Source organism: Sebastes fasciatus, chromosome 15 (assembly GCF_043250625.1).
Source record: "Sebastes fasciatus isolate fSebFas1 chromosome 15, fSebFas1.pri, whole genome shotgun sequence".
Taxonomy (NCBI): domain Eukaryota; kingdom Metazoa; phylum Chordata; class Actinopteri; order Perciformes; family Sebastidae; genus Sebastes; species Sebastes fasciatus.
Genome location: NC_133809.1, coordinates 28063238 through 28084854, shown reverse-complemented (window position 1 = coordinate 28084854; position 21617 = coordinate 28063238). Strand labels below are relative to the sequence as shown.

At 40.4% G+C, this 21617-nt stretch overlaps 1 protein-coding gene across 10 annotated transcripts in view; it reads left to right on the top strand.

Annotated features, from left to right (window-relative positions):
• nrxn3a (neurexin 3a) overlaps positions 1–21617 on the top strand; it is a 188885-nt gene that overhangs the window by 96313 nt on the left and 70955 nt on the right. For 6 of the 10 annotated variants that reach the window (XR_012597206.1, XR_012597205.1, XM_074659992.1 and 3 more), the window contains exons 8-10: positions 10371–10664; positions 12668–12815; positions 13188–13610. Coding sequence is in view for 8 of the 10 variants with exons in the window: in XM_074659992.1 (XP_074516093.1) it covers positions 10371–10664; positions 12668–12815; positions 13188–13610 (865 nt within the window). In the remaining 2 variants the exon portion in view is untranslated. The remainder of the gene's footprint in view (positions 1–10370; positions 10665–12667; positions 12816–13187; positions 13611–21617) is intronic. The other 4 variants (XM_074659993.1, XM_074659995.1, XM_074659996.1 and 1 more) reach the window with 1 other exon arrangement.

Here is a 21617-nt window from a genome sequence, read left to right as displayed (position 1 = left end):
TGTCACTGTCGAGTTTGAGCAAAATTTGTTGCATCCAGACTTTTGTTGCAGACAGGCAGGAGTCAATGTCGGAGAGGGGTGGTGTTTTTGGTGCTGAGGTATATCTGGGTGTCATCGGCATAGCAGTGGAAGTCCAGGTCGAAATGGTGGATAATCTGCCCGAGGGGGATGATGTAGATGATGAAGAGGAGTGGGCCGAGTAAGGAGCTTTGGGGAAGTCAAGTCAATTTTATTTGTATAGCCCAATATCACAAAACAAACCTTCACCAAAAAAAACTTTTAACAGGGAAAAATGGAAGAAACTTCAGGAACTGAGGAGAGATCCCTCTTCCAGGATGGACAGACGTGCATTACATGTTTTGTGTACAGAGTAACAACATAATGAAAATACTAGGGCTGTCAAAGTTAACGTGATGATAACAGGTTAACGCAAATTTGTGTTAACGTCACAAATTTCTTTAACACAACTTGCGATTTAGCCCGGTCGCTGATAAATATTTGGGAGGTTGTAGCGGCTCAGTTTGAAAGCTAGTGAAGATACTGTCATCTTATGAAACTAGAAAAACCTAATGAATCCATTGGTACCAACCATGTCATAGTAGCTTGTCGTGGAGGAGGTTGAGTAAGGGATAATGTACAGCGAAACGGTCATTGTTGTGAAAGAATCCCCGACAGGGCCATGCTGCGATCTTTCATCGCCCTGAAGGGGATTCTTTCACAACAATGACCCGCTAGCTGTACATTATCCCGCTTATTACACGGCTACTTACTGAAGAAATCAATATTTTGACACAAACACGGTCCTCCAGAGTCTGACATCAGAGCTGCACCCATAGCAATGGTCCTTTATACATAGCAACGGTCTGTTTTAAAGAAATTACCGACCTCAGAACGCTGTGATTGACCAATCAGAGTTGAGTATTCAACACAGCCTTGTAATAAATAACGCTATAAACTTATGCTAAATTTTGGCGAAGGAAAAACTGTCATGACCATTTTCAAAGGGGTCCCTTGACCTCTGACCTCCAGATATGTGAATGTAAATGGGTTCTATGGGTACCCACAAGTCTCCCTTTTACAGACATGCCCACTTTATGATAATCACATGCAGTTTGGGGCAAGTCATAGTCAAGTCAGCACACTGACAAACTGACAGCTGTTGTTGCCTGTTGGGCTGCAGTTTGCCATGTTATGATTTCAGCATATTTTTTTATGCTAAATGCAGTACCTGTGAGGGTTTCTGGACAATATCTGTCATTGTTTTGTGTTGTTAATTAATTAATTATCAATATTGATAAATATATACATTCGTCCACTCCCATGTTAAGGTACATTTTAAACAGATAAAAACATGTGTGATTAATTTGCAATTAATCACGATTGTGATTAATGTGATTAATCTCGACTAAATATTTTAATCGATTGACAGCCCTAGAAAATACAACGTAAACAATCCATATGACAAAACACCTTGTGTGACTGTGGATGTGACAAAGGTGTGGTTATGTAGGGAGATGGAAGTGTGATCTGTTGGCTGAGTGCAGTGCCTTTGATACCAAGGCCTTCAAGTCTGGTTGATGGTATCTAAGGCTGCACTCAGGTCAAGGAGGATGAGGATGTTAAAGGGGACCTATTATGCTTTTGTTCTTTTCCCCTTTCCTTTAGTGTGTTATATAGATTTTTGTGCATCTTAAAAGATCTGCAAAGTTACAAAGGCCAAAGGGAGTTCCTCTTCCCCACAGAAACACTAGTCCTGAACTGCCTGAAACGCCTCGCTTGAAGTCCCGCCTTTTCTTCTGTAACGTGGTGATGTCACCAAGTAACACATTTGCATAACGGCTAGTTTGGCACACCCTCAAACAAAGCTAGTTAGAGTAGAGCTGGAGAGTGGAGTCCAAAGAGTTTGGTTCGGTTGACCAATCACAAGCAGAGATGAGGAGGTCCCAGGTTTCTGTGCTGTGGACTGGAGGGGTTCAGATGGGTTATTGGAGTGGAGGTGGGATTTAGAGTTGTGTGGCAACGATGTGTTCCGGGTTTTTGAGAGGAAGGAAAGGTTGGAGATTGGCTGGTTGTTGTTCAGGCAGGATGGATCAAGATCAGGTTTTTTTGAGGATTGGGGGTGACAGCATCAGTTTTGAAGGTGGAGGGGACAATTCCATGGGACAGTGAGGAATGAAGAAGTTGGTGAAGGTGAGGACATAGGACAGGAAGGCGGGTCTTCAGCAGGGGAGTGGGGAAGCTGAGAGGGATGGAGAGGAGATGGGCAGCAGTAGGGACTGCTGGGTCTGCCACAGGAGACAGTGATTTATTAATAGTGGTGATTTTGTGTGCAAAGAATTTCAATAATGGAGTAAATGTGACGCGTTACTACAACCGCTGCTTATCAAGGCATCTGGCCTCCTCTTCCCTCACATATACTGTACATGTTTTGACAGCATGAGCAGCAGTCTAATTTGTTTATATTATATCGTGATGTATAACATGAGCAAATTACTCATTTTTTATTTGTACCACAGTAAAACAGTTTTTCATCAGTTCAATATAAAGTAATTGCTGAAACTCAAAATAAAGCACTGCTCCTGGTTATATATTTACTAAAATAAAGGTCCCCTCAGCACACCACTGCCACTGCCACACACACACACACACACACACACACACACACACACACACACGCACACACACACACACACACACACACACACACACACACCACTCACCACTCACTGACATGCCTTTATACCTCACCAGGTTAAGGCTTGTGTTTATCTACAAGTACCATCTGCCTCAGTCAGAGGAGCCTTTCACATATTTCACTACAGTGACTGGAGAGGATCCTAGCTCATATCGGGTTTTCTGCAAAGGAAATGATGCCACCCTGTGGGCAAAACCACACACTGCAAAAGCTCTGATCTTGCAAAAAACACTCCTTGGAGTGTCTCATGGCAAGACCACGTGACCCATAATACTACAACACAGGCGAAGGAAGGATTACACCAAAATGGATATACACTATTTTAGTTTAGTTTAGTTAGGCAATATTACCAGCTGTCAACTTTCTTTTATTCAAAATCTCTCGTATTACATGTGTGTAATATGTGTGTGTGTGTGTGTGTGTGTGTGTGTGTGTGTGTGTGTGTGTGTGTGTGTGTGTGTGAATGTGTTGCCAGAGTGAATGCAAAACCTCCAGTCTCACAAATCCAGTCTGTGCTGTTACTGACAGTCCATGCCGACAATCTGGTGGATTCCTCTCCGTGACCATGGCTGAGAGTCATTTCTGGATAGCCATACATGCAGCACACACGCACACGCACACGCACACACACTGTCAGTGGGTGGAGATTTATGGACAAGGCAGATATCTAGACATGACAAATGTTTGTGTCCCTCAGTGCCTACCCACACACACACACATACACACACACACACGCGTGCACACACATTGCGTTTTGCGAGTCACTGCAGATTTTTCTGTATTAAAGCAAGACCATGATCTGTCAAACTTCATGGCAAAGTTCTTTCCAGATTTAAAGATTTATAGAATAAAAATTAAAAACTCAAAATCCCATGTATGCCCCCCCCCCTATATATGACGTATAAACATTAGGAACATGAGAGCACATATATTAGGCAGCGCTGAGCTCATACATAAAACGGAGGTACAAGTGCAAAATAAGAGAAATTACTTAAATAAAATGACACCGTGGGCTGCTTTTCCTCCTGTCCTCCACCAATTTGTTGAGTCATCAGCCGCTACAGGGCCGCAGTCACTATGAGTAGATATTATATTGCAAGATTGGATATTTTGGCAGGAGAACAAAATGTAATTGACGTTGTTACTGAAATGTTCAGCACATTTGTGGCAACCTCCGGTTCTGAAAAGTGAAGCCAATGAGAAAATGAGCCTGTTTGTCACTTGATTCAGTAAACATTGTAAACATGAGTTTATGGTCTCAATCGCTAGTTTCAAGTCTTCTTCTTCAATACAGCATGATGTTCATTTAGTACATTATGGTCCCATTTAGAGTCAAATAAAGCAGGGAATGCTTTAGGGCGGGGCTACCTTGTGATTGACAGGTCGCTACCACGCCGTTGTCCGGTCTGGGAGTTGTCCGTGTTATCGTCTTTGAACTTTAACCCTTTCACAGTGTGTTTTCACTTCATCAAAGTTAATCAGAACCTTTTTGGTCGCCTGGAAAAGTCTTACTCAGCGTTCGGTTGTACTTAACTCCACCCTCTAGTGTCACTTCTGGTTGCAAAAAAAAAAAAGATGGCGACGACCAAAATGCAGAACTCGAGGCTACAAAATCGTAGTCCACAAACCAATGGGTGACGTACCGGTGACTACATCCACTTCTTATAGTTTTATAGAGATTTGCCAATTAACAACATTTCCTCAATATGTTACTAGAAAACATAATCCAGCTGGCATCATGTTTCCTTCCAAAGACATTTGCTGTTGCAAATTAGTTGTATGTAAACGTTATAACTAAATACTTGACATTATCTGTGTGGTTCAATAGCTGATTTTCAAAAATAATTATGGCTTTTGAGCCATGTAAACATTTTCACTTCCTCACAAGAAATATCAAAATACATTGAGTGGAAACACAAAGAATTATGCTGAGTATAGCCCCTCTGCTTAATAGGCTCAAAGAATACCAAGGTTCTTTTTTTTCTCCTTATGTCCGATGCTTTAGTATATTGTGTGGGGCGAATCTAAAAAAGGTAATTTCAAGCCTGAGTCATATTGTGTCACATTGCTCATTCTCACACACTGATAAGAGGGTGTGTGTGTGTGTGTGTGTGTGTGTGTGTGTGTGTGTGTGTGTGTGTGTGTGTGTGTAATGGTGTGTGTCGTGAGGCCTGGTTGAGGAGATAATGCAGTGATGGATTTCTATCATCTGGCCATTGTCAAACATTTTCAATCACTTTCTGTTGCTCTAGACATAACTCTAATACTTCTAGATATACAGTTTGTGTGTATGTATGTATACTGTGTGTGTGTGTGTGTGTGTGTGTGTGTGTGTGTGTGTGTATGTGGAGTGCGTGTCGGGTATCCCTCAGCCTGCTATCAGTCTCTGCAAAATGCTTCATTCTCATGTTAACCTGCAGCCTGCGTCTGCAGCGTGCTGATAAAGCTCCCGCTTGCATGTTGAGAGGCCCGTTTGCTATTATTGTTCAGAGGTGGCAGGGACCTGAAAGTGACTTGTCAATCTGTCAGCTACACCCGCCGTTCCCACCGCCACCTCGCTGCCATATAGCCCCCCCTTCTCCTTCTTCTTCTTCTTCTTCTTCTTCTTCTTCTTCACGTCTAAAGCCACATTTCATATGGTTAATGCTCTCTTTTATCAGCAAGCATTAACAGGGGCAAATGTGTACAGTAACCACATCAAATGCTTTTGTGTCCAGCATCTTCTCATGGTCATATCCCAGAAAAGGGACCATCCTGTTTTGGTAGCAATAGTACTACTACTACTACTACTACTACTACTACTACTTCTACTACTACTACTACTACTACTACTACTACTACAGTATGGCTGTAACTATACATTTGCTGTTACACTGTTACAGGAAGCTGCGATGCAGAACTATGGAGAAACGTTTTTTTTTATGACATATTCATGATTTTAATCTACATCCAGTCTAGTTTGTAGTGTTTGTAGTTGTCAGTTGTTTGTCTTTCAGAGTTGATTTGATGACAACACTGCTTTTCACTGTTTGGAGTTTAAAGTTCCCATATCGTGCTCATTTTCAGGTTCATACTTGTATTTTGTGTTTCTACTAGAACATGTTTACACGCTGTAATGTTCAAAAAACACTTTATTTTCCTCACACTGTCTGCCTGAATATACCTGTATTCGCCCTCTGTCTTAAACGCACCGTTTTAGTGCATTTCAATGGAATTGCAATGGAATTGCAATGGAATTGTGTTGCTAGGCAACAGCTTGGGTCCATGTTTACTTCCTGTCAGCTGATGTTATTTACACACACTGCAACAGGAAATAAACTGGGACACTTTTAGAATGTTTGTTTAAAACTGTGTAATGGTCTAAATATTGTATATTTGTGACATCACAAATTGCCGGTTTGTTTCAAACGCGCAATTTCTGAATTCGAGCTGTGTGTGTTTCTCCATATATTGAGCGATCTGATAATTTAACAGGATTTATATAACACTTAAAGCTGCTTTTTACAATATGGGACTTTAAATTCTTTTTTTAATTACTTTATTTTTATAGTTTTTTTTGTTGTTTTTGGAGAACTGAACAGACATATTACCAGGAGTGATAAAACACAGCTCATATGTTATCAGTAGTCAGCTTTGTGTTAAGGGTTAAGCTCTGTTTTAATTAATGCTTTCTAAAAAGGCTAATGTACTGGGGACCCCATTCAAAAGCACCTAATTGCAGCATATGCAGTTAAAAATGTTTGCCATGGTTAGGGGTGGGGTGGGGTGGGGAGGGAGGGGGGCACTCTGTCAGTCATTGTGAAGGAGACAGACACTGATGCAGCTATGGAGTCAGATCAGTCTCAGTTGTAATGAATGCACACAGAAGGATTCACAATTGTATTTAGTGATTTATATAGAAATGACCCTCTCCATAAAAAAAATTTTCACTGCACACAAAAATAGTTATCATTGTATATAAATGTAAACAAAATCCACATAAAAAAATGAAGGTTCACAAATATATTTCTGATGCACACACAACTATGTGTATTTTATGTGTAATTTATATATAAATCACAAAATACATTTGTGAATCTATCTGTATGCATTCATTAATACTGAGACTGATCTGACCCCTATGCAGCAGATACAGACTTACTCATGTGCTCGGGTTTATTTTTGTTTTACATAACTTGAAAATGAACTGTAACTTTCCTAAAATAGTAATAATCTGGAGAAAACAGTTTTTAACCACAGTGAAACTTGTTTTTTGAAAGGCTAAACAACGGAAAATATGGAATGAAACAGAATATTTCATAAAATAAAAACATGTAGTGAATTTTGGAAATAATTAGGATCTCTCTTTTTTCAATACATTTTGACTTTTGGATTGAGGACTGAGGGAATAACAGAGACGGACTGGAGCGTTGTGTCACTCGCTCTATGTGTGTTTGAGAGAGAGGAGGGAAGAGAAGGTGGAGGGTAGGTTAATGTTTCTGTAAGTTTAATAAGATAACTCGGTGCAGCACTACTTCGTCATATTTTGTTTTGATTCCAATCAGATGAGCATGTTGTCTTGTTCTTCTTCCGTTTGTTTTTGTTTTTGTCCCTGTCACAAATATCTGTCCCTTCTGTAACCCTACAGACTACCTGTCTGAATGAACACCTTTGCTACCGTGGATGTATAAAGAGCCGATTTGTTTACTGTTCCGCTGTGAAAAAGATTCCGACATCAAAACATTTTCCCCAGTCACGCACGCCCCATCTGTCATGCCTCGCCCCACAATTTGAGAACCACTGCTGTATTCCCAGGAAGAAAGAGAGGCATAAAAATAAAACACCAACAGGGCATCAAGTCAGGATCACCTCAAGTCCATATGAGTCTCAAGTCTAGTCCACACATACACAGATATTTTTGTAAAATACCATCCACACAAGTATGGTTTTAAAAAAATCTCCATCCAGACAAACAACAATCAACACAATTGAAACGCTGTCAAAGCCACTGGGCAGATTAGGACACACACACACATACACACACACACACACACACACACCGACGACGGGGTCTGTGTCATGGGAGCGTTGCATTGGATAGCAGTGACCTCTGTAACTGTACATTTATGTGTCAACATGTAAAACGTCCTGTTAGCGGGTTAAGTGGCCGACGTCCACTGTTCCATGGATGTATTTATGCCGCCGTTTCACGACATGTCGCCTCATTAGTGCCGCCTCACAAAGGAGATAACGGACACACTCTGATGGTACAAGCCAACACTGAAAACTGAGTTTCTGACAATCTTCACCCTTGCTTGAGATTTACAAAAGTTCTGTTTTCAGTGATCTAAAAACAGCGTTTGGGTGTGGACGAAAAGCCAAAACTAGCTACATTTACAAAAGACCCGTGTACGTGTGGAGAAGGCCTCAGACCATCTATCTAGTCCACAAAGGGTATTAAAATGACTATTGTCTTATGACATTCTCATTCCCAGGGCGTCAAATACCGCGGCTTTGTCACGGCCGTCAGTGTTCAATACCACTACACAAGGCACCCTTTCATGTCCCGTGTGTTAAGTTTCACTTTCACGTTACAATCGGCTGTTCGTGTCCCGTGTTCACAGCGTCCAGTTCAGTTTTAAGCCCTACCATTTTTTTCCCCTAAACCTAACTGTAGTGGTTATGTTGCCTAAAAGGGGCGTGACAAAGCGACATTATGTGAAGAGTTTGGATGAGAACATGTTATAACGTGTTGTAATAACAGTCAATGTGCAATACATTTAACAATGAGCACCATCTTTCCCCCCAACCTTAACCAAGAAGTCTCTGTTGCCTAAACCGTAACGTCACCAACGTCAACTGTCAAAACTGTTGTAGGAATCATTTATGATATATATAACAGTTTTGCAACACAGAGATATGGCAAAAACACTAACACACTTTACATATTGATAACTTGATACATAGCCTTCAGCTGAATTTGTGTTTTTTTTAAATCAATTTTGTGAAATAAATGAATTACATTACATTAAAATAATTAAAACAGAAATAATGTAGTCGGGCCACCTGAATACGTTGTGGAAGTGGGCAATATTTGATTCAAAGAAAAGATGTTTTCTTTATCTTTATAGTATAATAGAGATGAAACAGGCTCAGTGTTACCATACTGTTTTAACATCATAACTGTCAGCCATAGAGAGAGCAATGCAGATGTTAATATTAGCATTATTTATATGAAAATGTTACATTACTCTTACGTGTACTTTTACTATTACTACACTGGGGACAAGGGGACAAATTAAACCCCCTGGTCTATTTTATTTAGGTTTTTATTTTGGAAGAGGCTCAGGGTATTCATGTTCTGGCAGAACAAGAGAAGGGAACGGCTGCTTTTTGTTGAGAGGTGGTGGAATGAGACAGATGATGGAGGGAGCGAGAGGAGGACGGGTGGAACAAAAAGAGAAGGAAAAGCAACAAAGAAAGAGAAAAGAGGAAAAGACAATTTTTCCATCCAGTCCCTGAGCACCTTAAGGGATGAGTTGATTTACTGTCAAATCTGCTGGTGGATTATCGATAATCTCAGCCAGGCCCCTCAATCTAACCACTCAGCTATCGCTTCATTCTCAGGAAGAGAACCCTGGGCGAGGAGCGAGGAGCGAGGAGCAGAGACACATTAATATAAAAGAGAGTGAAACGGAGGAGAGGGTGTGTTTGCTTTGTGTACGTATGTGCCCCAAACATAGCCAGACAGAGGGTGTTTCTCTACCCAGAGAATTAGAGAAGAAAAAAAAAGCCCTTCAATTTTCCACTTGAGCAGATTTCAATTTACACACACATCCCCCTCCGTGACTCCATCCTCCTGTGTTATTGATAGCATTTAGGGCGGCTGTGATAAAAGATTGGCCACTTAGTGTTTTCATTCATTTGTTTTCCATCTTTGGCAGGACACTCGCTCGTACAGGACTGTCTGTTGTGGCGAGGCTTAAAGACTGTTATGTGTATCTGGCTATATGAATGCAGGACAGACACATCTGGGCTCTGTCTGTGGGGCTAATTCACTGAAGGAGAATGAAGATGGAGGCTGATACTGTGCACCAACATATTACTCCATTTATTTATTACATATTTAACAAAATGTTTTACTGGATAGAGCAGCAGGGCCATCACATGTTTGTACTATTCTCATATCGGGGTTTTATTTACATCAGAGAGAACCCTGCAGGTTTAGGTGAGAGACGGACCTTGTTTCACTAATCGCCCTGCTTTTTTAAGAATATAAAACAAGCATCTATTATATTTAGAAGCCTTCATGTTTTCATTTGCTGGTAATGCAAAGTCAACATTTATTCCATGTTTCCAGAATGGCTTAATAAACTTCCAGATTGGTGGAACGCCATATCCTTTCATCTCAATAGACAGGCTTGCAAATATATGTGAGTTTGAATCAAAATTGAAATCCACACATGTGCATTGCATTCATCTGGAAAACACTGATAACTTTCTTATTTATTTTGAGGTTTTACTTTGTTTGATGAGGAAATGGACAAAGCAGCTTGATGTATTAACCAATGCTAATCCTCACTTTACTGTAAAGTGTTACCAGTGGTGCTTGGTTAAGTGACAAGAGTAAACATATACTGTACATTATATACCACAATAGAAGAATAACTGTAACACTCTCCTTGCCCTACCACAGGTGGTGTACAAGAACAATGACATCCGTCTCGAGTTGTCCCGTCTGGCTCGCATTGTGGACCCTAAGATGAAAATCCAGGGTGAGGTGTCCTACAAGTGTGAGAATGTGGCCACTCTGGACCCCATTTCTTTCGAGACTCCCGAGGCCTACATCAGCCTCCCAAAGTGGAACACCAAGCGGATGGGATCCATATCTTTCGATTTCCGCACAACGGAGCCCAACGGCCTCATCCTCTTCACCCATGGCAAACCTCAGGAGCGCAAAGATGCCGCCCGCAGCCAGAAGAACACCAAGGTCAGTCTATAATCCCCAAGATCACTTGGTAGTTTCAACACTGAGGTCAAAGACAACCAGACTTTCTGTTTGGAAGGATTGATGAATCATCTTGGATGACTGTCAAAATGTCTTTAAGACAAATCCAATTGCATAGTAATTTATACTTATCCTATACCTGCATGACTGAGAACCTTCACAGGCATCACACAGCTTTAAAATTTGTTTAGAGTGGTTCCCATCAAAGTAAAGTATTCTATTACTCATGACCCCTCATCACAGGGGCGTATGTCAATGAGCTGCAAGCAGGTTAACCAGAATGATGTTCCCCTCTCAGATGGTTTCATTTGGATATCCTTTAGGCATGTACATATGTAAAAAATGTATCAGACGTTAAAAGAGAAGTGTGCCCTGTTGCACTTGTGACCACACCCTACAGTGATTTCACGGTGTAGGTCTACTGACACACTGAGGGCCAGATTCACAAAAGGATTGCATGACTTTGGCGGCCTCTTAACCTGTGCAATTAGACAAAAATAAACTATATAATTGTCAAAGCATCTGCCGAGGTGACAGGAAGTTGTTGTAACTTTGGCGTACATTAACCAATCTTCTCCAATTTTCTCATGCGTGATAAGAGTCTTGGCTAGAGGACAGCCATATGGAGTCACTATATTTTGGCATAGTACTCTTGGCAGGTTAACCAGATCCACCTCAAATTTGGTCAAGGTGGTGTTAAGAAGTTCCTGATGCCAGACCGCAGAGGTTTTGAGACTTTGTTGGACGCGCTTGCCGTGGCAACGCATCATTCACCATGAAACAGGAAGTTGTTATTGAAGGGCCAGAGATGCTTGCAAACAAACTAAACTTAGCACAAGTATTAAAAGTGCTAAAATATGTTATCTCATATGATTCTTGTGCTTCGGTGTGGCAAGGGGGCTCGAAAGCGGCCACTACAAAAATTCAAAGAAGCAGCCCTCTTGGTACATTTCACGTAGATATACGAAATTTGGTAGGCCCATGTATCACATATAGACTTAAAAAAAGTATCTTGGGGCCATGCTCTAAACCCAACAGGAAGTTGGCCATTTTTAATTGTTTGTGAATTCTTCATTGATTTTTGGACATTTCCAGGCTCTGTACTTTAACGAACTCCTCTTACAGATTTAACCCGATCAACTTCAGATTTGGTCAGTACAATCTAAAGATCTATGTGATGAAAAGTTATTCAAGTTTGAATTTTCACGAAACGGAGTTGCCGTGGCGTGGCGGAGAATTTACATGATAAACAACACACTGTTGTAACTTTACTGTACTTGTTCAAATCTGCCCCAAACTGGACCTACTTCATAGCTATCCAGACCTGAGGACATGTAAATGGCAATATTGACTCATAGTCATAGCGCCACCTACTGACAACAGGAAGTCAGCATTATGTGACAAAACATCATCCAATTTACATGAAATGTACAATGTGTGGTCTACACTTGATAGTGAGCAACATAATGCATGTTTAGCGTGTGTTCTCTAGCGCCGCATAGTGGACACAGGGAGTGATGAAAAATTCGCAGTCCGTCATAGATATATACACACATTTGCATAAAGCAGCATGTTTGTCCACTCCCATGTTGATAAGGGTATTAAATACTTGACAAATCTCCCTTTAAGGTACATTTTGAACAGATAAAAGATGTGCAATTAATTTGCTATTAACTATGGACAATCATGCGATTAATCACGATTAAATATTTGAATCGATTGACAGCCCTGGTTTAATTTTAGGTTTAGGCTTTGGCATTTACAATTGCTTCATGATTTATCTTTGCTTACATGTGTAACTTAACTATATGATGTATTTGTCTCATGTCCTGCCTTTTCTCAGGTCTGAGTTTGCATGCCACTTAACTGCAAATCAAATATTCACAGTCAAGAACCACATCTCGCATTCCTTTTTCTTTTTTTTTAAAAAAGGACTTTGAATGATTAGTAATCATCTGTTGATGTGTTCTTTTGACTTTGTCCAGGTGGATTTCTTTGCAGTAGAGCTGCTGGATGGCAGCCTATACCTTCTGTTGGACATGGGCTCAGGGACTATCAAGGTGAAGGCCACTGCGACAAAGGTCAATGATGGTGCCTGGTATCACGTGGACATCCAGAGAGACGGACGCTCAGGTCAGTTGTGTTGGTGAATCAGTGAGGTATACTAGATCTAATAGAATTTAAATTACCTATTTTTCCTATAAAACCCCCTATTTGAAATACATTATAAAAACACATATGTTTTAAAGTACTTCAGTACAAGAATTATCTTTACACAAAAAAGTCAACTAAAAGTTTTACTTGTAATTTACTATTCAGTACTTCCATAATTTTATGGAGAACTTTGATTCATGAAGTTGTTGTAGAAGATTTGTTGACTTTCCTTAAATAGCATTTACATTTACAAAAATTCTGCATGAATAATAGTTCATCACTTCCATTATTGTGTAAGATCTCTTCCTGACATCAGCATTCTACCTTGAATCACTGTTGGTATCGATACAGCCCTGCGCCTGATCTCTACTCCCTCCATCCCCACCACAGGGACCATCTCCGTGAACAGCAGAAGGACCCCGTTCACAGCCAGTGGTGAGAGCGAGATTCTGGACTTGGAGGGCGACATGTACTTGGGGGGTCTCCCCAATGACCGCACCAACCTCATCCTGCCCACCGAGCTCTGGACCGCCATGCTCAACTACGGCTACGTCGGCTGTATCCGTGACCTTTTCATTGACGGTCGAAGCAAAGACATCCGTCAGATTGCCGAGGCACAAAATGGTGCTGGCATCAAACCCTCGTGCAACAAGCAACCCGGCAAGCAGTGTGAGAGCTACCCGTGCAAGAACCGAGGAGTTTGCAAAGAAGGCTGGAATCGATTCATCTGTGACTGCACTGGCACTGGCTTCTGGTCACGCACCTGTGAGAGAGGTAAATGCTTTTTTTCTCCTTAAACCATACTGATACATACTGGAGCAGCAAGGGAGAAACAGTCATCCCAACAATAGTAAAGGAAGTCCTGATTGCAGGAGTTGTACAGACTGACTGTGGTAGTAGGAGACAGATACCAACTGTGTCCAATTTAAAGGAATACTTTACCCCCAAAAGGATCATTTGTATATCAATTACTCCCCCCCGTGTTACCTAGAATTCTTGAAGAAAACTTTGCTTTTCTCACATGCCTCCATGTTGAGTAAAGAATCCAAAAACTGAGAAAAGTCTTGATGAATTGAAGCATTAACAGTTTCACGCTTGCACAGGCGCACTTCTCATCCACACCAGTACTGTTAATGTTTGCGAGAAAAAACAAGTTTTCTTCAAGGATTCAAGGAAACACGGGGTAAGTAATTGATATACAAATGATCATTTTGGGGGTAAAGTATTCCTTTAAGGAATCACTTCCTTTGAAGGACACAGCTTATGCTGAACCTGTGCCTACACTCCAAAGCGAGAATTTTTTTTTCTTCGGGTGATCCATTTTCTAAGTCTGATCTACATTATTTTCTCTCCCGTGTTTATGACTTAAGAACGGGTGGAATTTTTGTTTTTGTTGCCAGGATAATCTTTCTAAGTTCCTTTTTTTTGGTCTGAAAAAATTAGGCTGATTTTATGAAGCTGCTTTTTTTTGCCTCTGTGTGAAAACAGGTGACAAAAAAAACATGTGTTGTGTTTGGAGTGTATGGAGAAATTAAATCTCACCTGGAAGAAAACCTGAATGCTTAGTCTAACTTAGAACATGGGGTAGTGGTGCACTCTGGTGGTTGAAGCAAGTATTACAACAACAAACACTTAAAAAAAATCAGCCTAAAAAAATTCTTTCACCTGTTTTACCAAAGACGCAAAGAAGAAAAAAGAACTTTAAAAAAATCAGCCTAAAAAAAAAAAAAATTCACCTGCTTTTACACAGAGGCAATTTAAAAAAAAAAAATGTCACATGTTTTCAGACAGGAACAAAAAGAAACCTTTATACATACTATACTTTCAGTATTTAGTATTTTCCTACCTGTTTCACAGAAAAAAAAAAGGAACTTAGAAAGATTATCCAGGCAAAAAACATATATATTTCACCTGTTCTTAGGTCATAAACACGGGAGAGAAAATAATATAGGTCAGACTTAGTTAAAATGAATCAGGGCTTCTGTACGGGACAGAGTGTGGCTGTTGTTTTATTTAAGTTTGAGTGGTTTGAGTCAAAAGGGATGGTAGATGCCAGTTCTTAACAGTATGGTATCTCAGTCTTAATCCTTATGTGTGCAAATTGTATGTCTGCAACAGCCTTCTTATTTTACATCAAGCACGAAATCAAGTTATTTGTCAAAAAATTGGCAAATAATGTGGATAATCAACATTGTCAGGACATGACTCAAATAAATATGAAATATCCTAAAAATGCCAAAAATTCAATGGAGAAGAGTGCGCCTCTATTTAACAACATTCAAAAATATTAGGGGAGGTTTTTATTATATCATTAATGCAAACTTAGCCAATCATATTTTCTATGTATTCTGTTGGCATGTTGCAGCCTCAGTAAAAAGTGGCCCTGTGTTGTGTGTCCCTTGGATGAGTTACATCTGCAGGTTTATGTCACCATCATCCTCCTCTTAGCTGTGTTTAAACAGACACTAGGTGGACAGATTGAGGTGGACACACATCACAGTGAGGTGGACATGTTTTGGCCTATCCTGAGGCTGTTTGACTGCAGTGAATGAAACACACAGAGGGAAATAAAAGGAGTTCCTGGTGAGGTCTGAGATCGGTCACAGAGACACACACAGCCTTCTCCACACATAACTTCAATATATGTTTTAACGTTGTTAGTTAGCTACAGCTAAGGTCTTTACGCCGATACGTAATGAGCCCAGAGTCATGACCAAACAGTGACAGACTGCAAATAAAATCCCCAAAAATATTTTTTTGAAGAAAGGGTTTTTCAAGGGTTCTTTGTAAGACTAAGGGATGCATTAAGAAGAAGAAACAGTTCTTCAAGGATGGTTGAGAGCATGGGTGTTAAAAGGGACCACAACCTAGCTGCACGCCTCCAAAAACTGTGATTGTGAACCGTGATTGTTGTGGCAGCTCTGGCTCTTTAAGGCCTTTCAGACAGAACACGACAACGGCAGCACTGCACTCTGAAACTCATCATTTCCAATGGCTTGCGTCACGCCACGACAGCGTTTTGCTGCTTTGAGCAAAGCATTGGGTGCATTGTGCTGCTGTAATTTGTGCTGAACCCAGCTACGAGCGCCAAAAAATAACATGGTTGGGCTGAAAATTACTACGTTTGTACAGTGAAAATGTGACTTGACGTTGTGAACACGGGACACGAATGATTGTAACGTGAAAGTGAAACATAACACGCAGGACATGAACAGCGGTCTCCTGGATGAAAGCCTTGTGTGTCGTGTGACCTCGGCAACTCAACTGGCATGAGTTCCAAAAGGTTGATATGGAGAGGGCACTTCATGCATATAGTGCATTATAGATATTAGGATTGTAGATCATGGATCGGGGAGACCGTGATCATTTTTGACATCACCCGATTTATTTGGAAAAGAACAGATCCCAGACCTGGTGATAAGGAGACAGTCCAGGCTCTCTTTACCCAGAAGCAGCTGTCTGCCAGAGCTCCATTGTGGTTTGCAGATAGTTTAATCAGAATCAGAAATATTTCATTAATCCCCGGGGGTTACAGTTGCTCTTACAGTATATAAACATAAGACATGTAAGAAAATAGAAATAAAGGAGTATGTAACATGTAAATGATGTACATAATGCTGCAATATAAACACAATATATGTAAAGAAATATACTAAAATTAAAAATAAGAAAATGAGAATATCAAAAATATGAAATTTTGAAAGCTTGAGGTCCTGCGTGCTAAAGTTGGAGAAACTGCTTTTGGTGTTTGTGCTGCAAAAACTTGGAACAGTTTACGAAACACAATCAAATGAAACACAATTGTTCCTCCAGGTGATTTTAAATCTGTGATTACAAACTACCAACTGTTTTTAACATTGTTCTATTGTCGTCTGGCTGATTGCTTCTTGTAATTCGTTAATTATGTTTTGTGTATATTTATTCTGTCTCATTATACTCTCGACATCATTGAAAATGAGGGCATGCCCTCAGTGATTCCTCGAGATTTAAATAAAGGTTGAATTAAATGAAATATGTGCAGCTATTTGCATTAACACGTGCAATATATAGCATATAACCACAGTGCAAATAAGTAAATACAAAATGCTGAGAAGTGGGATCTATTAAGTGCTAAATATACAGTAGATACCAGAATGGTTTAAATAAGAAATGAATAAGAATATTTCAGTATAAATGCAGTATTAATGACAGTGTTGCACAGTTGAATTATTGCACAAATTATTGTAAAGTTAAATCAGTAAAATAATAAAGTACTAAAGACTGATCAGAGTTCGAAACTAATTAACACGTCCCCTCGCCCCACAAAGTGCTCCGACTGCTTTTTAGCATATCAAATAACAGCTTTCTGATCATATCTATATCCGTTTTTTCTCTGTTCTCATCTAGTGGGACGCTGGCTGGTAATTTCCCCTGAATGTCATTTTTACTTTTGAACAGAAAAAGCTGTAGGTCATCAGTGGGTCAGTCTGATATGGGGGTGTACATTTCACCTTGAATAATTATTTTGCATGAGATATATTATTGAAATATTGCAATATAATTATCTGGAGGAAGTCAGGATTGCATAATATCTTTTTCATTGACACTATTATCTGGCTTTAGATATTTAGATGGATGTATGAACATTGCTCCTCTAGGCTCCATTTAGGTCATTTATTGAATACTGTAGCATGGAAATGAACATAATTATAACTTACTGCTATGATTGGACAGCAGCTGTGACACTTCAAAGTGTGGCCCAAAATCATCTGGGTGCTGTACTGTACTGTGTGTGTGTATGTGTGTGTGTGGGTGTGTGTGTGCGTGTGTGTGCATGCGTGCATGTATAGGGGGTAGAAAGGGACACAGAGGACACAACACACAAACCTGCATGTGTACATACGTCTTCTGTTCGCATCCTGTGACTGTACATAAACACGCACGTGCGTGAGCAAGAGTGACTCTTTTAAAGGTCTTATTCATAACATTTTCATGTAGACATTTTTTTAATAAAACATTTAAAGGGACTATTTATAAGAATCAGAAATTGCTTCTTAACAGCGACAGCTTTTCGCCGTTAAGTCAACGAAAGTCAGCGCCCTGTTGCTCACGCCCGTGCTTGTGCTCGCTCTACATAGACATGAACGAGCATCGCCAGGAACAGTGAGGCAACACACGTCAGCTAAAACCACAATATCACTCTATATTTCACCTGCTTGGCAGTAATGTTAGCTGACCAGACGAAGGTCTCTCCATGAATCAATGCAGATACTGTGTTTTCCTGTTTCAGCCTCCCGACCGCGGTCAGAAGGAACAGGGGAGACACCGGAGTATTGGTCGGAGATGATAGAAGATATCTGACATTTGGTTCTCACTACTAACAAGTCTTGTGAGCCAATAGTAAAACCACGTTGGTATCACGTGGTATCTCTGTGTCGTCAGTTAGTGTTGAAAAAAACGATAAATGGCTGAGATTGACAGGGAGTGCCAGGCAACGACTTGTTGTGAAGTGAACGCAGCGGAATGGCAGAGGGAGAATACGACATCTAGTGGCTGAATGTTATCAATGTTATCAATGGCACCTTTAACCCTCTGAGACACATGGGATCGCCAACGATCTGACTTATCGTCTTTTGGAGGCTGTAGTAGTCTAAGTTTTAGAGCTAGAGTGAAGACACTAGTATCATAAGAAACTAGAAAACTTAATAAATGTATTGGTCGGGAGGCTCAGTAACGCTCCAAAGCCACAGTCAATTTTGGTGAGGAAAGACTGTCATGTCCACTTTCAAAGGGGTCCCTTGACCTCTGACCTCCAGATATGTGAATGTAAATGGGTTCTATGGGTACCCACGAGTCTCCATCTTTACAGACATGCCCACTTTATGATAATCACATGCAGTTTGGGGCAAAAAACAGTGTTATGCATGCAGTACAAATGTGTTATTTTCTCCTATTCTAAGTGCATGTATGTGTGTGCGTGCCTGCCTTCGTGACATAGCAGCCATTAGATCTTGGCACCACTGCTGTTTACCCAGTGGATGCTCACTGTTCTGCCTGGTGTTACCAGGCATTTGTCTTTGGCTCTGACTTCAACCCATGCCTCCTGCTAGATAAAGTGCCACAGCGCTGAGTCATCACCGGTCCAGTAATGGAGTGAGGATATATTGTGGCTTATAGAAATATATCACACCTCTAACTCTTGGCATGAGCCTAGTCACCTGTTGGTCTAATTACCATAGATTTATAGAGGAGAGAAAGGTCGACGCATAAATAATGTAGACCAACCTTTGGCTCAGAGCTCCTAGTACTCTTATGAGGACTATCTGAATATGGTGGGCAGCAAACAATCATTTTGTTGTGGCATCAGTTCAGTTGATCTTGTCTTTATCTTGATTACGTAATGGCACTTTCAAGTGGACTAACTGCATCTATCAATAATCGATTAGGATTAATAATCATGTCCAGGAAACGTGCTTGTACCGCTGGTTTCTTCTCATTGCTTTGGTATAAGTGATGCTGTTATTTGCCTTGTCTCTGACAAGTTGTGGTGATGCGCTTTTAACATAAATTATTCTCATTTAAGATCACATGATCCAATCACCAAATGGTTCCAAAGAAGGGTTTTGTCAGTCTGGTTAAACAACACATTCTTACTCCCAACTTCTCAAATACTGATGCTTGGTCAGTTGCCCTCGCTTCAAATCAATATACGCTCGTTTCTTGCATAGTGTCCTTTCAGAATAAACAGATAAATAGCTGACCCAGCAGCAGTATTTGATGAATTGGGAATAAAGGCCAGCACAAACAAAGACCCGCCTCTAATGCTACAAACGGCTCACATGATAAATTCATCATGATGCATATTTCCACAGCAACATGTTCCATCAGAGCAACAACCCAGTGATGTCATACTCACCACACTGTTGATCAAAGTCTTAACAGAAATACTTCTCATTGACTAATTCACTTGTACTGCGCTACCTTTTTTTTTTTTTGTTGCCTTTACATTGCTGTCAGTAAAACTCCTAACCTTCAGCAAATGTTAACATAAGCCTGTCCTGTCAACTGTTGAACATCTGTTCATGTGAAACATCTATACAGGAAGTGTTGAGCTTCATTAACTGGTCAGAGATGGAGTATATCTTCATATCAAGGTCTTCTTCTCGCTGGTTTTAACGTGGCAAGGTCAGTCAGTTAAAAGTGTGTCAATCCTTTGGACACACTCTATTAAGACCGTCTCACATGCAGGTCATTACACACACACACACACACACACACACACACACACACACACACACACACACACACACACACACACAAGCAGTTCCATCCAAGAAATGTGACATGTCAGAGTTAATCTGACAGCCCAGCTCAGAGCCGTAATGACAATTTAAATTGTGTATATCACACCGTGCTGTAATCTGACACCTTGTCAATTAGACATCAGTCCCACGCGTCTCTGTGACCAATCACAGCCAGTTATTTATCATGTGCAGTTGAGCATGGACCCAGACACATACAGCATGTGAACACACAGCTGAGCAGAGAACACTGACTGGTGGATTATGTCACCTCATCATTAATGTGAAAGTTTTAAGGTGCATTAAGTCACATATGAGTGTGTGAGCTAAGTAAGAAGATCCTGTGCCACATCTTTCTTTCCAAATAGAACGAATACCTGCCTGTCTGGCTGCTGTTGATTCCAGCCTATGGACATCCTGTAAAATATTATAGAGTGATACTACAAATAACACAGGAAAGCAGTGTAAGTATTAACACTATATACAAACACACCACCTTAACCCTATAATATTCCTGTTGGATTATTATTGGAGAATTATAGGCCTACTACAGAAGATGCATAGCCCAAGTATTATAATATTATAACAATAAAACCACAGCTGATCAGGACACAAAAGAACATGCGTAAAGAAATAATGAAAATATAGGCGTTCATTTTTTTTCTATTTTTGTATAGGTACATTTAGAGAGATGCATAAACCAGAGTCAAATTCCTTGTATTTACTTTACAAATAAATCTGATTCTGATTAAGTTTCACTTTCACTTTACAGTCAGCTGTTCGTTGGTGTCCAGTATTCACAACGCCGAGTCACATTTGCACTGTAAAAACGTGGTAATTTGAATCCCAACCATGTTTGTTTTTTTCCGAAACCTAACAGTTTTTTTCTGCCTAAACCAAAGCACGTGTTTTTGTTTAATCACTGCGACCAGAAAGTGATACCGAGGGGTCGGACAAAGCGTCAGTATGCGACGAGTTGAGATGAGAACGTGTTGCTGTTTTCAACATGTTAGTCATCAACCACCAGCCCGACGATACACTGTTTTACCTGCTACTTCTCTTGATTCCGTCCATTATTCCTCCTTTTTGACTATCCTTCTTTAAGCTCTCCACACCTTTTTATCCTTCCTCTCATCCTGCTTCACTTCCTACAGCGGTTCCCAGCTGACGGATGGGCTGTGTCTCCACTCTGTGGGCACTTGGTAGAACTACACATTCCCAGTCATGTAGCAAAACTGATCAAAGGGCATTTAGAGGACACATAATGTCCCAGCGTATTATTGGGTTTATTCATCATCGTTCCTGTGATAGGACAAATAATCACCTCTGATTGAGTGTGAGTGCAGGGAAACAAACTCTAAATGAATTTAAGATGAAGTGGAACAGAGACTGGGCAGTAATAAAGAAATAATGAAAACTACCAACCTGTCCCCAGAATAAAACTTTGGCATTGTATGTTTCTGTAAACTACGGATACGCTGAATCTCTACGTTTCTGAACC